This window comes from Alligator sinensis, unplaced genomic scaffold (genome assembly GCF_000455745.1).
Source record: "Alligator sinensis unplaced genomic scaffold, ASM45574v1 scaffold141_2, whole genome shotgun sequence".
NCBI classification, from domain to species: domain Eukaryota; kingdom Metazoa; phylum Chordata; order Crocodylia; family Alligatoridae; genus Alligator; species Alligator sinensis.
Genome location: NW_005842371.1, coordinates 1,434,605 through 1,450,304, shown reverse-complemented (window position 1 = coordinate 1,450,304; position 15,700 = coordinate 1,434,605). Strand labels below are relative to the sequence as shown.

The window sequence follows — 15,700 nt, the reverse complement described above, 5'->3', positions numbered from 1 at the left end:
TCCCTACATTTCAGAAAACCAGCAACCATGAAAGCATGTTCTTCTCCAAAAACAAGCTTTTTGTGGGTTTGACCTTCAAAAACAGTGGTACAGTAAAAGCTCTGTTATCCAGCATCCCCCATTCCTGGGGGATGTTGGATAACAAAATATGCCGGTTAACTGAGCGGCCCAGGCCGCCGCTTCTCCTGCGGAGTCTGGGGCATCCCTCTGCCCTGTGGGTCCTGCGGGACAGGAAGGCGGGCCCCGCACAGCCCGTTATGCCCCCAGGCTGTGAGGGCTTGGAGAAACCAGAAGTGCCACAGTGGACACTTTCCGTTGTACTTTATCTTACAAGCCGGAATGCCGGTTAATTGAGCATGCCAGCTTGTAAGATGTCGGATAAACAGAACTTTTACTGTACTTTACTAGTATCAATTTGTTGAAGTAGTATTTTCAGCTACCTTCTAAGTTACTTTAGAGCATAAAACACCAAATTTCTCCAGTGCACAGGAATGAAGTAATACCTGCTTTGCCAATCTGAACTGCCAGCTTAGTAAGTTTGCCTTGTAGAACTGATTTTTCTTTTTTTGGCAAATTAGCTCTCTTCTTGTCTTTCTCATCTCCATCTCCACCATCTTCACTCTTCAAAGGTTGCATTTCCATGGCTGCACCATCTTGAGCTTTTGCTAGGTATAGAAATACAGAACACGGAAGTTTAAAATTAGCGGTCTCACCAAGATTACAAGGCAAAAGTCAGTAACCAACTGGAATGCAGTAAATACCCATGTGACATGTTTTTAAAACGCATATACTTATTTGAATTTATCTGGGTTCTGCCTACATTTGCCTAGAAATCCTTTGTTTAGGTGTCATGTGTCAACTCGGTCTTTAAATCATAATTTTCAGACACCCAAATTATTATTTTTAGTTTTGTATTCCTACATTTACCTTTGTTACGGTTCTCTAAAGCTCCGTCTTGTTTTTTACCTACAAGACAAAAAAAAAATAAAGTCTCTAAATGCATATAAAAAGAATTAAATATTCATGCCCCCCCCCCCCCCCCCCCCCCTCCCCCAGCTTTATATATTCCCCATACAATTTAGTTTTTATTAGGGAAACTAACAAGTTGACAAGGACCAGCTTGTTTATCTTTAAAAAGATGTTACTTAGGTACAGGGGCATTAGGTTATTCTTAAAAAATGGAGAGATTTATATTTACAGTGAACTTTTTGAAGTCAAGTTCTCTTGCAGTACTGCTGCAAAAAGCTGGCAAGGCAAAATGTCAAAAACCAAAGCTACAAGCTTTGGGAGATTTCTAGAAGTCTTCCTGAGAAGGGAAGTGTAGGTATTCCAGCCTGCAGTCACCTCTTCCACCCTGCCGCCCCAGAAGGGAATCATCCCAGGTTGGGGAACTTATTGGGAGCCTTTCCTTACTGCTCAGCTCCTCCTGCTCCTGGGACAGGTTGAGCTGCCACTGCTACCCATGCATCCCCTTATCCTAGTCCTGGGAGGAGTCATTTAAGACCTTTCTCCAGGATTCAGTACATTTCCTGCAAGAGAAACTGCATAAGCACTTGTATACTTTCCATTTCAAGAGAGTGGCTGTCTTCCCACTACAAAATATAATGCCTATCCATACTCGTATGGATGTTTTAACATGGAAGTAAAAATAAAAAAATCTACACAAAAAAAAACCTGCTAGTTTTGCATGTGGCAGTTCCCAGCCAAAGTAGTAAATGTCAGAAGTTAAATATCCGAGTCTTCACAAATGAAGTAATTAAAGAATAAAAGCCAAGACAACTTCATATGTGCAGGGCAGGGGGAAGAGCGAGTGAGGAGGGGCAGCTTTTGTTTACTTCATTTTTATAAAAATTAAGGCTGCCAGCATAGCTAGACTGCAGATTCCAAAACCAACATGTCTTACTGTAAAAGCCGACCATGAAACTGTACACGTTTTGCATTTAATACTTCTCTAATCAAAATTTTATGAGAACTACTACATTTAAGGATCTCTGAAAGATTCTGCATCATTCCAGAGAAAGGAATCAGTGAGATCTATGGAGAGCAAGATGTATTGAGAGAAATCCAGTCTTGGAAATGCTTTTAACCCCAGCTTTTGAGAACCCCCATAAGATAGGGTGACCATAAGTCCCAATTTGGCCAGAACAGTCTGATTCCATAGACTGTCCCAGTGCCCCAGCCAGCGGGTAAGGATTGAAGCAAAAGTCCTGGACTGGTAAGGATTAGCCAAGGTAGGGAGAGCGTGCTGCTGTGAGCTTGGGCAGCTTACATGTGCATGTCATCCCGGGGAGGGGCAGAGGAGGTGGTGGTTAGGGGTGTTTGAACCCCTGCCCTGAGGACAGCAAGGATCCCTCCCCACTCTGGCTGCTGGAAGGTACCCATTTGGGGGAGTGGGTGGCTCTGGGCTCTATCCTGGGACTGCAAGCTGGGCCAAGTGACAGTGACCACCATAGCAGCAACAACCTCACTGGGCTGCACCTGCTGCCACATCAGGTACTTGCAAGCACTGCCTGCACAAGACAGGCATGGGGGCAGAGCTGTGTGCCTGACCATGATGCTTGTTGGGGGTGTTATGCACCCAGGTCTGTATGGAGCCTGATGCCTCCTGCGTACTAGTTCCCACCTCCTTCTAGAAACTTCAGTCAGGAACCAAGAGAGGTGCTGGACAGGTCCATGCCAGGCAAGAGGGTGCATGCATGCACTGGGATGGGGGAAGAGAAAAGGTAGAAATCACAGAAGTGTGGGGGACAGTCCAACAGGGAGACAGAGCAGCATGGTATGTGCCAAGCAGGTAGGCACCACTGCTGACTGCTGCAATATGCTTCTGTGTCTACCTCTGCCTGTAGTAGCACTGCCAAACAGGGGTGGGGGGGGGTGCAGTATCCCTTGATTTCCCATGTAGTCACCCTACCCATAAAATCAATGGTGCATTTATTTGCCAAAACCAGTTTCATGCAACTTAGATAAATATTTTCATTCCCAAGAAGGAACAAAGATTTCTACCCCCTCCCCAGTGCTAGGCCACAAGAGTTCAGGATTTAAGGATGCCCTCCCTTTTTTCAGACATGCCTTTGATAATGTATTTCCCATGATTAAAGAATGCCATTTTCAAACAGGTGGGCATCAAGATACAAAAAGTAAAGAATAAATCTGCCCTCCTAATTAAAGATGTTTATTGCAGCTTCCATTTGCTCGCTGCCATCCCAAGACAGAAGATCCAGTTCAGCAAGGCTTTTCTTACTTATGCTGTCATCAACTGCAAATTGAAGTGAAGTGTTTACAGAATTGATGACTCCAATTCTTAAGCTGTTTTTAACCAGTCTACAATTCTCTTTTCCCTAATTGCTGTTCTTTATGTAGTTCCTTTTAGCCGAGTAGAGCACAGCCACTGCTTTTGGAAGTTAAAGGCTACAGTAACGTGTAAAAGTCAGCTCCAGTCTTAAGTGGAAGTACAATAATAGCTTCTAATGAGGATACATTCTTGCCGAAGAATGAAACAGATTAACTAAATTATTTGTGGTCTTGTTTGTTCTTTGAAGCAGTAAGGAGGAAGTGGTTCTCGTCATTAATGGAAAATTTAAGTAATGCACTAATGAAGGGAAGACAATTTGGCTCTAACTTGCAACATGTCCTATGCGCTGTAGATGTGTGCACTATGTGCACAAAGAATAAAGTCAAATTGAATTCCCTGTTATTATTATATTTCTTATTCTATTTTATATTACTTTTTTCTTTATGCACCATTATACAGCATGTTCAATTTTACTGCTGTTTTAAGTAGTAGAATGTGCAGTTTTACTATGATTTTCACCAATAGCCACGAGTTAGGTAATTTATTTGAATTGTTAATGCTAATACATCATTTTAGCAACAGCTGTAAATAAACTATCATTAGAAATTGCTGGCTTTATGATGGCCATATGTACAGGCAGTCCTCAATTTACAACGTTTCAAGTTGAATTTTGCACTTACAATGTTTATAAATTTGACATCAGTTTTTACTTTACAATGCTTGATCTGATGCCATGCCAGTGAACAAGTTCACTGTTGCCCATCTCTCTGGAGAACCTGTCCAAAATTCTTTCGACAACTTTAAGAAAGCAGACAAAACTCCAGCAAATCCTGCAGCCAAGAATAAGACAACTCCAGCTGAGAACCCTTCAAAAAGTCCAGCAAAGTCACCTCAAAGAAGTCCTTCCAAATCAATGATTGCTATTTACAATATAAATGCATTAAAATGTAGCTACTACTCATTTATAAGTTGATAGTGTACAAAAATTCTGGGTTATTTTTGGTGTAAATAGGGTATCGGGCCTTGGTTCAGGAACCAATCCTGTATTTATAACATTGTTTCCTATGAGGGGAAGGGAGGAGGGGGAAAAATCTATTCCAAGTTACAATGTTTCAACTTAAAACTTGGTTTTCAGGAACCCAATTGTGTTGTAAATCTGATGACTGCATGTACTTAAAATCTTAAGGTTCTAGGATGCTGCTATCAAATCTTAGCAAGTTTATATACCAAGTCTTGCCAATTCATAACCACAGTTCTTTAGAAATGCAGAAAGTGATGACCAAAGTTATCCTGTTACAAGACAATTTTAGAAACTAAAGTTACTCCTCATGTTTCACCCATGTTTCTTGTATCTTCCGTCTTGTGAAGAATTAGCATTAGCACTGTGATTATGGTTACAAAGGAGATTGAAAAGTTAGTTTGTATAAGCACTGGAAGAGAGAGAAATCGAATTCTCTCATTTACTATGATCGACAAGCTAGCTCAGACTCCAGGAATGAAATGAAGTACTTCCTATTGTTGCCCCCCCAAAAGCTTTGATGATCCACTTTAGGAATTTAAAGACTGACTAGCCTTTACTCTGCCAAGTTCCAGGAGAAGCTAAGTTTGAATGAGCAAGTGCTGCAAACCTGTTGGCCACATCTAGTAGGTAAATTTATCCCTCAAACCATTTCTCTGCAAGTACCATTGGAAAAAATGTTTGTTTTTTAAAATGCAGGGAAACAAAAAAAAAAAAAAAAAAAGAAGTCAGACGCTACCCTACTTGAGATCTTTGATTGTGGTGCCTACTCCTTCGATAATTTTCTTCTACTCTGACTTGTGGCAAGAGTAGGGATTAGACTCGTACACCAAGATAGAGGGACAAAAGTCATTGTATTTATTCTTATTCTAGAGCAATGGAATCCCGGTGTTGAGGCCTAAAGCAAGACACATTCTTTAAAAATTATACCCTACCTTAAAAAGTCTAACAAAAACAGCAAACTCAGGACTTGTCTACACAGATTCAAGATGGTAACTATTAAATCAATCATTAAAATGTATTAAAAACAATTTAAAAACTATAAATTTAAAGCTTGGCAGCATCCAAAAGTCTAGGAGAGTCAGCTTTCCTCAGTTACCTGTCAAAAAGTTTCCTCAGTCAACAAGTATAAATCTAAACTAGGACTGTCCAAACAACTGGATGCCTTTAAAAAAAAAAAAAAAAAAAAAAAAAAAGTTTGCTTTCCAAAGTCATGCTTGCTGCCTTTTCAAAGGTTTGTTAAGTTTGTACTTAAGTCTTCAAGGATTTGAGTACATTTCTTGTACCAGCTGCTCTTACTTGCTTCCTTTCCCTCTTACTTTTGTTACAATGATGCAACTCTTGGTTTGCTCTCAGTACTGTGCCCCTTCTCAGCTAGGTCTCCTCGCCCTCTTTTAATGGGTCACCATTTAAAATTAAAACCTTTTCTGGATTAAGACAGAAGAGAAAGACTATGGGTCTCTGGTAGTTTGCACTCAACTATCTACTGTAGCTGAAGCCATTTTGGATATGAACCAGAGGAAAAACTTGAGTCAAGAGAAGTTTCCTGCTGTAGATATGGAAGTACACATCTCAAAAAAAAACAACACAAAACACACACACACACCAAAAAAAACAAAACATGCAATTCAAAACCAAGTATGCTTTCTGCCAGAGATTTCAGGCTAAAGTGGTATTTACATTAAAAAACTAAAAAAGATTCTTCCCACAGATTTCTGGAAAGACTATTTGAGTTTTCCACACATTTTCAACTGGTTGGGATCACATTTATTAGCTTAGTCCTTACATTTATATATCTGGCAGTTGGTTAACTGAATCAAGTAGTGCAAGACCTAGATATGGCTCTGGGAAAATCATAGGAAAAAAAAAAAAGATTCAAACACAGCTTCCTCCACAGTTATTCTGTATTCAGTTTGCCATGAGTCGTGAGACTCCATTTTTCAAACCATCTTCTCCACAAAAACATTACAATATATTATCTACGTTTTGCAGAAGCCATGACAATGGCATGCCTTACTTATCAGAACTAATAGGATAATAAAAACTGATATTTGAGGATAGCTGGTAGACAGTGGGAAAAAAACCCCAAAAAAAACCTCATCTTGATCAGCACTTGGGTTGTTACCCAATAAAAGAAGATTAAGCTGTCCCTCACCATGTTAAGTGAAGCACTCTGCTAAAGATTGAAGATCAGGAGGTTTTCCTTTCTAAGCACGCAACTGTGAATCACTGCACAATATTTCACTGCAAACAGGGCGGAACTAGAAGTTGTAAGCTTGAACTAGGAAAAGGTAGAGAAATGTGTTATGATCGGTTCTTACTTCAAGACTGAAGACCCCATAGGGGAAGATTCTAAAAAGCACTAAAGAAAAAAAAACAAAAAAACAAAAAAAACAAAAACTAATGCTCAAATTATCTGCAACTATAACTCTAATTGTATCAATCTACTTTACTTGGCAGAATGAAGTTTACATCTATTATATAAAATTGAAGGAGTTGTTCAATCAGATTAATTGTGTATAGCCTTACTTCTGAAAGAGCATCAAGTTAGTGCCCCAAAATGGACAAGGCTTAAGAGGTCTTAAAACATGGAAACATGAGGTCCAAAAAGTTCTGTAAACATGGAACTTAATTCCCAAAAGGCTTTATTATTGTAGTTGAGCAACTTAAAGTTTGTATGCCTACTTTTCTTGTCCTTTTTCTCTTTTTCCTTTTCTTTCTCTTCTTCCTCTCCTCCAGCCCCAAGTAAGGTAAAGATGATTCCAGTTTGAGAGTTCACGCCTACAGCAGTAACTACCATTCTTCCAGAGCCTTCCATCACATGGGTACCTGGGGTGGGGGGGGGGAAAAAGTGCACTTTTGTTTTCCTCTCAGAAGTGTCAAAGTGGCTAGCAGACTGAGACTAGCCCACCAGAGGAAGTTTCTAAAACGAGGACCTTCTCTAAAACCAAGCAGTCAAGAGTCACTCTGGTTCTTGGAACATGGGTTCATTATTGTGATAATCAATGAAAACTAGTCAACAGTTACTGCAAAGTAAAGAATGGGAACAGAGCACATGGAAAAAGCAAAACAAAAACCTACGATTACTTTTTTTCCCAAAAACTAGAAATGTTTGACTAGAGGCAGCTCACAAAAAGTTAACAAAAAAGTTTAATTTCATCCCAAAACATTCAGTTAGAACAAGTTTGAAGAGATCAGATTTTCCTGAATTTTTCCTCCTACTATTCAAATACTGTAAATTAAAACAAGTGTTCTCCTCCAAACTGGTCTACAGCAATTTGAGTAATAGGTGTAGCTGCACTACTACTGGGGAGCACACAAGCAGTTCAGAAGACTCTTGAAAGCAAAAGTGCAGTCTATCCTGGGATCAAAGAGTCCTCTTAAAAATGAAACTGAAATGGACAGTGCATATGTTAGTTGAGCAAGATACCTTAATTGTTCAGAAAATTAATAGTGAGGATGTATAGAAATTAAAAAGAGATCTATCCCCACTCATATCCTCCTTATGCTTACATACATTTCTCACACGTTACTACCATTTGCACTCAGTGACTTTAATCCAAGCAATTCAGTAATTATTTTCAACAGTAAGGGAGACCAATGTTGAGTAATTTGGTAAAATAACTCTCAGATCTGTGAATCCAGGCATTTTCCAATAGTCTGGAGTGAAATAATTTCTGTTCCCCTGGTGACCACCCTGGAATGACAATACTGCAATTTAAAATGATCAAAGTTAGTTATTACTACTGTTCTGTAACAAGGTAAAAATATTTGTAACTATAAGAAAGGTGAACATGTACTTATGAAACAAATGAAGCTTTTCCAGATGAAGGACATTAAAGCTTCCATATCTATGTCATTAGGATATTATGCCTCAAACACTGTGGACCACAAAACCAAGAAGTCAGACCAAGTTTGATACTACTGGCATCTCAGAAGTAAGCTAGTGTTCGAAAGGGTGCCTTTTCTATTGCAGGTGATAACAAGACTTAAGAAAAGAGAAGTTTCTTACAGGTCATTCTGAAGGTGAAACAGCACTAATAGCCAACATGTTGCCTCAGGTGGTACACACACACACACACACACACACACCCCCTCAACACTATATCCTGAGAGCTTGTGCTATAATAAGAAACCTTTAAAACTTCTGTATTTCAATTATAACCCATTGAAAAAATGTCCATTCTATGAAATACTAAGCCACACACCTGACAGCAGCATAGGATCTTTATCCAAAGACTTTTTAACATGATCAGATTCTCCAGTTAGTGAGCTTTCATCAATTTTAAGGTCATTTCCTTGAATAAGTACCCCATCAGCTGGCAGAAGATCACCTAAATTAAGAACATCAACATCTGTAAACTCAGATACTCATAAAAGTCAAAGAATTTTGAAAGTTGAAAATCCATATTTACCGTATTTTACTTGTGCAATATCCCCAACAATTATGTCGGCTACTGGTATTTGGATGACTTGGCCACCCCTGATGACAGTGAACTTCTGTTCTTGTTCAATGCGGCTTTGCAACCCCCTAAATTGTTTTTCTTTACTCCAGTCATTGAAAGCTGTTACTAGAACTACGCAAACTACTGATAGAAGGATTGCAGCTCCTTCAATCCAACCTGTTTCACCTTCTTCCTCTTCTTCACCAACATTCACTACTCCACATACTGTAAGAGAAAATTTAGAGCTCAAACCAACTTATTAACCTTCATTAAAAAAAAAAAAAAAAAAAAAAAAAAACCCCACACACACACACACACACAAAAAAAAAAATAAAAAAAAAAATAATAAAAAAAAAAAATCAGCATCTCAGACTGAAAAAAACCAGTGTAAAAAGATTTCCTAAAAAAAGGTTCAATTTAGAAGCCGGTCAAAACGTTTAAAAAGGTCGTAAGAATGCACAAGATCAAGAAAGCAATTTTGAAGAGTAGCTGGGGAAACTCAGGACAGATTGGGAAACTAGAAGTTATGAATAAGATTTAAAAAGTTATTATGCCCATGTATAGGCATTTGTCTTGGCTTATGGAGGATTTCAACTGTTCTTTGAAGGGCTGTGCAAGTTGCTACCAACTAGTAAACAGAATGAAATGTAAGAGCACCAAATTGTGGGCACTTCCTTGCATGTTGTCACAAGTCACCCTCAAGGAACAAAGCACAAGGGACCACATTAAAGAAAACATAACTGGATGCACAGCAAGCCACCTTAAAAAAAAAAAAAAGGAGAATCAGTGCAAAATTAAGATGTTTACAGGAAAGAAAACTTAAATATGCCGCGTCGCAATTGAAAATGGCATGGCGAACCCCAATTTAAGAAACCCAATCTATTTACACAAAGTTTTTGAACACAGAGCTAGATTCATGTGGAAGTATATATTGCATTGTTTATAAAAAAAAAAAAGCAGCAGTTCCTGCTGCTTTTGACTTACTTGAAGCACAAGATTTTGTATACGGTATTTCAATCAATTGCCAAAATTTGACAACCTACTCTAGAAAAACTGGTGCTGCCATTTAGGATGCAATCCTAACAATATTATCCGAGTAGGGAAGGAACACACAAATAAGGCAACCATACAATTTGGAGGCAGCTCTGAATGTCACTACCTGCTGGTTAAAAACTAAGTTTATACGGCTGAGTTCTGAAAACTGGCAATGCGATAATACGAGTTTTACTTACATGCTTCATTCCCTCCTGGAGGTTGGTAAAAAGAAAGGCCCAATGATACTATGGCTGCAATTTCTAGTATAATTAGTGTAACATCCTGTAGTGCTTCCCATACTAACTGAAGAAATGTTTTTGGCTTTTTAGGAGGTATAAAGTTCTTCCCAAACACTGTTTCTCTCCTCTCAATATCTGCTGGATTTCCACTTAAACCTAGAAAGAAAGGATCAGTGATGTTATGCTACATGAATATTTGCCTGCGTTTTACAGAAGTGAAACTTCCCATTCGTTAGGGTCAAAGAAGTTCATCAATGGCCCCACAGGTAGTATGAAGTAAGATGAAGCCAACACCATATTACTTACCTCCAAGTAGCAGAAGTTCACATTTGCAAGTGGGGCTCATTTATAACTGAACCAAAATAACCCCAGATCAAGTGGAGACAATCCCTTAAATCCCACTATACACCAAGATATTTGCTCCCAACTCACCCAAATATGCACTCATTAACATTCAAGTGCAAAACAGTTTATTACAACAGTCACAAAAAACAAGGCAATTTCTAGAGATCAGTTATACTTGGAAGGCAACACCACCTATAGATGTCAATATCTGGTAAAAACAAAGAGCAGAAATATACATAATCTGCAGAGCCCTTCCCCTAAAGTTGTCTTTAGGAGCCAAACTTCTCAGAAATACTGGGCAGAAGCGGACCTAAACAGTACAAGCACTTATGCAGATCAGTGGCAACTTCTGGATAATCACTAAACAGCTGTTTTGGAAGTCGAGATCAATTTGAAGCCTGCCACAGGAAAAAAAGGAAGTTTATTTTATTGTGCATCACAATGTGGTCTATTGCTCTACATTTTAAAAAAAGGAAGTGCGGTGTGATGGGATACAACCAGTGACTTGTGCGCTTCTCAGCTGCTTGGGTCTGAGAAACTGGCAACTGTTCCTCCAATTTATGTCTTAGCCTTTCTACAGATGTAAACTACATTTGACAGCTATCAGCAATAGGACCCAATTTGTCCAACCACTTAGGCACATGGTAACCAGCATTTTCCAGCATTGGAGTTACCCTGTTACTTAGACATCTACCCTCCAGTCATAGAAAATTAGGGTTGGAAGGGACCTCAGGAGTTCATCTAGTCCAACCCCCTGCTCAAAGCAGGACCATCCCCAACTAGATCATCCCAGCCAGAGCTTTGTTGGGCCATGCCTTAAAAGCCTCCAAGGACAGAGGTTCCACTATCTTTTTAGGTAATCCATTCTAGTGCTTCACCACCCTCCTAGTGAAAAAGTTTTTCCCCCAATATCCAACCCAACTTCCCTTGCTGCAACTTGAGACCATTGCTCACTGTTTTATCATTTGCCACCACTGAGGACAGTCCAGCTCCATCCCCTTTGGAACCACCCTTCAGGCAGTTAAAGGCTGCTATTAAATCCCCTCTCAGTCTCTCTTCTGAAGACTAAATAAGCCCAGTTCTCTAAGCCTCTCCTCAGAAGTCCTGTACCTCAGCCCCCTTGCCCTTTTCATTGCCTTCCCCCAGGCTCCCTCCAAATTTGTCCACATCCTCTGCAGTGGGGGACCCAAAACTGAACACAGTACTGCAGATGTGGCCTCACCAGTACTGAATAGAGGGAAAGAATCACTTCCCTTCATGTGCTGGCACTGTTCCTTCTAATGCAGCCCAGTATGCCATTAGCCATCTTAGCAAAAGGTACATCAACTTGTAATTCAGTCCCGTCTACTATAACTCCCAGGTCTGTTTCAACTGGCTAAGCAGCAGCTCTGCAGGTCCCAAGCCTGTACCAATACATGGGATTGTTCCATCTCAAGCGCAAGACTTGGTACTTGTCCTTGTTGAATCTCATGAGATCTTTTGGTCCAATCCTTTAGTTTGTATAGGTCACTCTGAATCCTAGCCCTACCCTCCAGCATATCCACTACTCCCCCCAGCTTGGCGTCACTCACAAACTTGCTTAGGGTGCAATCCATCCCATCATCCAGATGGTTAATGAAAATATAAACAAAAAACAAACAAACAAACAAACAAACAAAAAAAAGCAGCCCCAGGACCGACCCCTGGGGCACTCCACTTGATACCGGCTAGGGTTGCACCAAAAGAGATTTTTGGGGCTGATACTGACAGCTAATACAGCTCTGATTTCTGATACAGCTGCTTCCAATTGGAAAGTCTAGCGTGGTGGGGGAGGAGAGGGGCAAGGCCCCAAGCCTCATGCAGCTGCAGCCCACCCCGCCCTGTGCAGATCCAGGGGCCCATTCCTACCCCCCCACACACAGGTGCAAGCAGCAGCAGCTGTCCCCCACTCCCCTCCAAGCCACGCCTCTGCCTGCCTTGGGCAGTGCCTGCACCTGCCCCCACACCTCAGTGTGGGGGGCATTGCCCTGCCCCCCATGCCAGACTTATCAGCTGCAGGCAGTTCTCCATGCTGCTCAGTGCTGTACTGAGGCTGTGTGCAGCACGGGCATTTAAATCAGCCAAATTACTGGCCCCATCAGGCCGATATCCAATACAGCCAATTTTCTTTATAAATGGTACTGATCCAATAATTGGACTGATGTATTGGTACACCTCTGGGGGGCAGATCAAGGGCCCTATGGTGAAAGGGGGGAGTGGGGCTGGGGCTAGCACTGCCCAGCCAGGGTAGTGTGGGGTATGGGACAGAATGGCAAGTGGCTCACCTCAGGGGGCATGTGCCCCGCAGATCTGTGCAGGGCAGGGTGGATTGTGCCAGGCTGGCTGCAGCTACCCCAAAATTTGCTATAGCTGCCAGGACCCCCCCAGCGCTGCAGCTGCGTACCTCAAGTGCAGCCCCCACCAGGAAGAGCCTCTCTCACTTCAGGGAGCCTTGATCTGTCCTCCCCCACTGCCCCCATGCCCACCCCCCACCACAGACTTACCAGTTGCATGCAGCTCTCCAAGGTGCCAGGATGTGCTCCTTGCCACCTATGTGCTATGTGGTGGCTGCACGCATGCACGAGTCTGTGTGTGTGTGTGTGTGTGTGTGTGTGTGTGTGTGTGTGGCTGGTTTAAAAAACAAAACAAAACACACCAACCCAGCACATCAGGCTGATTTCTGATAGTTTTCTTTATAATCGATGCCAATCTGATATCAGATCAATGCATTGGTGCACCTCTAATAGAGGCTGCCTACTAGACAAAGTCATCGATCACTACCTGTTGTGCCCAATGATCCAACCAGCTTTCTATCCACCTTACCAATCCATTCATCCAACTCTTACTTCCTCAGCTTGCTTGCAAGAATGCTGTGGGAGACTATCAAAAGCCTTGCTAAAGTCTAGGTATAGTCATGTCTACAGCTTTTCCCACATCCACAGAGCCAGTAATCTCATCATAGAAGGCAATCATGTTGGTCAGGCATGACTTGCCCTTGCAGAATCCATGCCAACTGTTCCCAATTGCCTTCTTCTCCTCTAAGTGCCTAGAAATGGATTCCTTGAGCACCTGCTTCATGATTTCTCTGGGGACTGAGGTTCACCTGGCTGTGTAGGCTCTGGCTCTTCAGGTGGGCATGAGTCTGCACAAATGCAAGTTACTGTGGAACAGTGACATTATAATTCTCCATCCTCTCAACTCATACTTTAAGGACAAATCACAAAGCATTAGACAGATCCTCAAAAGCAATACTTTAATATGAGCATCTCTTCTATGCATACTTTTTGGGGTTCCTGGTAATGATGTACCACCCTGTCCCTTTTTTAAACTCATGAAAAAAGCTCCTGAAATTCCCCCTGCTCATATGGCAACATTTGCCACTTTCCTAACCATATGTATAAACAATCCAAGTAATTCTCCCCCTCCAACCTTTTGTCTCCAAGTGACCAGAGTTTACAGGACCAGGTAGAATTCTATTTTGTGTTGCTATTTCTCAACTATCACCCTAGCACAAGGGTAAGCACCCCCTGGCATGGGTGCCAGAGTATGGTATGCAAGAGGTATTTTGCTTGGTACATGTGCCTCAGGGTGGCCAGTGGGGAAGGGGCTTTGCTACTACAACAAGGATCGAGCCTCTCAAAGTTCCCTTGCTGTCCACCCCCAGCACACCAACATCTTACAAGCTAAAGTTGTGGGAGGGTTTGGCACTCTGCCCAAAAACACTACCAACTCCTGCCCTAGAATTTAGTCAAAAGTAAAGTGGTTGGTTACTCAACAAAAAGTTGTACAGGAAGTGCCAGTGTTGCTTCCTAAATGAAATCTGGAAAGTTTAAAACTTAACTGGGTTAGAGAGTGTGAACTAGCAATTAAGAAAAGAAGTTCATTTTTGCTGCCTTTCCCAAACCAAAATAAGGACTAGAATAGCAGTTCCCAATCTGTTACGCGTACCACCAGTGGTACACATTAATAGATTTATTATAATTATTTCATATGACAAAGACTTGCTGATGGTACTTAAGGTTGTATCGTTTTAAATTGGTGGTGATTCTGTCAGAGTTTGGAAGCCACTGGACTAGAGTACTTTTGCTAAAACCTGTAACAGTTAATTTTTAGAAGGATATATTGATTCCTTCCACTCTAATTATATGCTTATTTGAACCCATTTCTAAACTAGTTTCTGCAGTTTGAGAGGGTGTTGATTTGTTGCGTTAGTACTCTGTGCATAGGTTACTGCAGATTCATAATCTCCACAGTAGCTTGGCCCCTTTCACTGAAGGCAGAAGGGGCACCCACAGTTGAGAGCATCAAGTAACTGACAGTACACTACAACCCATGCCTTGTTCCACCCTCTCCCTTTTTATATCTTGCAGTACTTAGTTTGTCTGCCTATAATCTTAAGAGTTAACTGGTCTTCTGTTTGTGAAGAAAAAAAAAAAAAAGCTAATGTTTTCCTAAGTTAGGAAATAATGGAGCAAAGTCCTGTCAAAATTAAGAAGTTACTTATTATGCATTTGTGTATACAGGGCAGAACTGTTCAAAAGTCTTTACAAGAAGTCCAATGAAAGTCAGCAGTATTAAGTGCCAACGAGAAAATGATTGGTTCAGAGAACAATGACATGCCTTAAGTCAACACCTAAATTTAGAGGCAACTAAAACAGCTATTACAGGAGCAATTTAGAAACTCCATTTTGGACTGCAAAATTTATCAAGTTCTTTAAAGCCAAACTAAAGAGTATAAATGTCTGTGCTTTAAAAAAAAAAAATACCATCAACTGATTATTAGAAATTCATATTCAAATACAATTAGTCTTCCTCTTTAAAACTTGAATTCACTGCTTTTTTTTTTTTTTTTAAATAAAGAAAGAGCAAAATAATTGTTTTAGGTAGCTAGTGATTTTGGATTATAGTACAGTTCCAACAACTGAAATGCCTAGTGACACTGCACATCTTTAGATGCCCATCATTTTAAAATATGGTAAAGCAGCATGGTGACCTTATCTTCCACAGATCACAGAATTTTGATATTAAAATGAAGAAGTGTCATTTGCTTGTGCATGGACAGTTATTCCCTGTAAAGGACAGGAAGTGGTGGGAAGAGAAAGAACTGGATCAAATAGATGGCGTCATTTTGCTTAATAACTATCCATTGTGCAGATTTATTTTTCATTCACCAAAAATCTTAAGTCACTAGTGCAAGAGGTAGGGTCCTACCACAGAATTTATACCCAAGTTGCTGCATGGTACACTTCAGGATCACAGGCTGAAAAGGACCCCAAAAAGTTACCAGCATGGATCAGGGTTTTCCATT

General features: G+C 40.8%; 1 protein-coding gene across 1 annotated transcript in view; it reads right to left on the bottom strand.

The window, feature by feature from the left end:
* Positions 1 to 15,700, bottom strand: part of ATP2B1 (ATPase plasma membrane Ca2+ transporting 1) — a gene marked incomplete at its 3' end in the record, with an annotated part of 72,973 nt that overhangs the window by 15,056 nt on the left and 42,217 nt on the right. Inside the window, exons 3-8 of the mRNA XM_006029296.3 lie at positions 9,988 to 10,185; positions 8,726 to 8,980; positions 8,519 to 8,644; positions 6,996 to 7,139; positions 928 to 966; positions 504 to 665 (exon numbers count right to left, since the gene is read on the bottom strand). Coding sequence (XP_006029358.3) covers positions 504 to 665; positions 928 to 966; positions 6,996 to 7,139; positions 8,519 to 8,644; positions 8,726 to 8,980; positions 9,988 to 10,185 — 924 coding nt within the window. The remainder of the gene's footprint in view (positions 1 to 503; positions 666 to 927; positions 967 to 6,995; positions 7,140 to 8,518; positions 8,645 to 8,725; positions 8,981 to 9,987; positions 10,186 to 15,700) is intronic.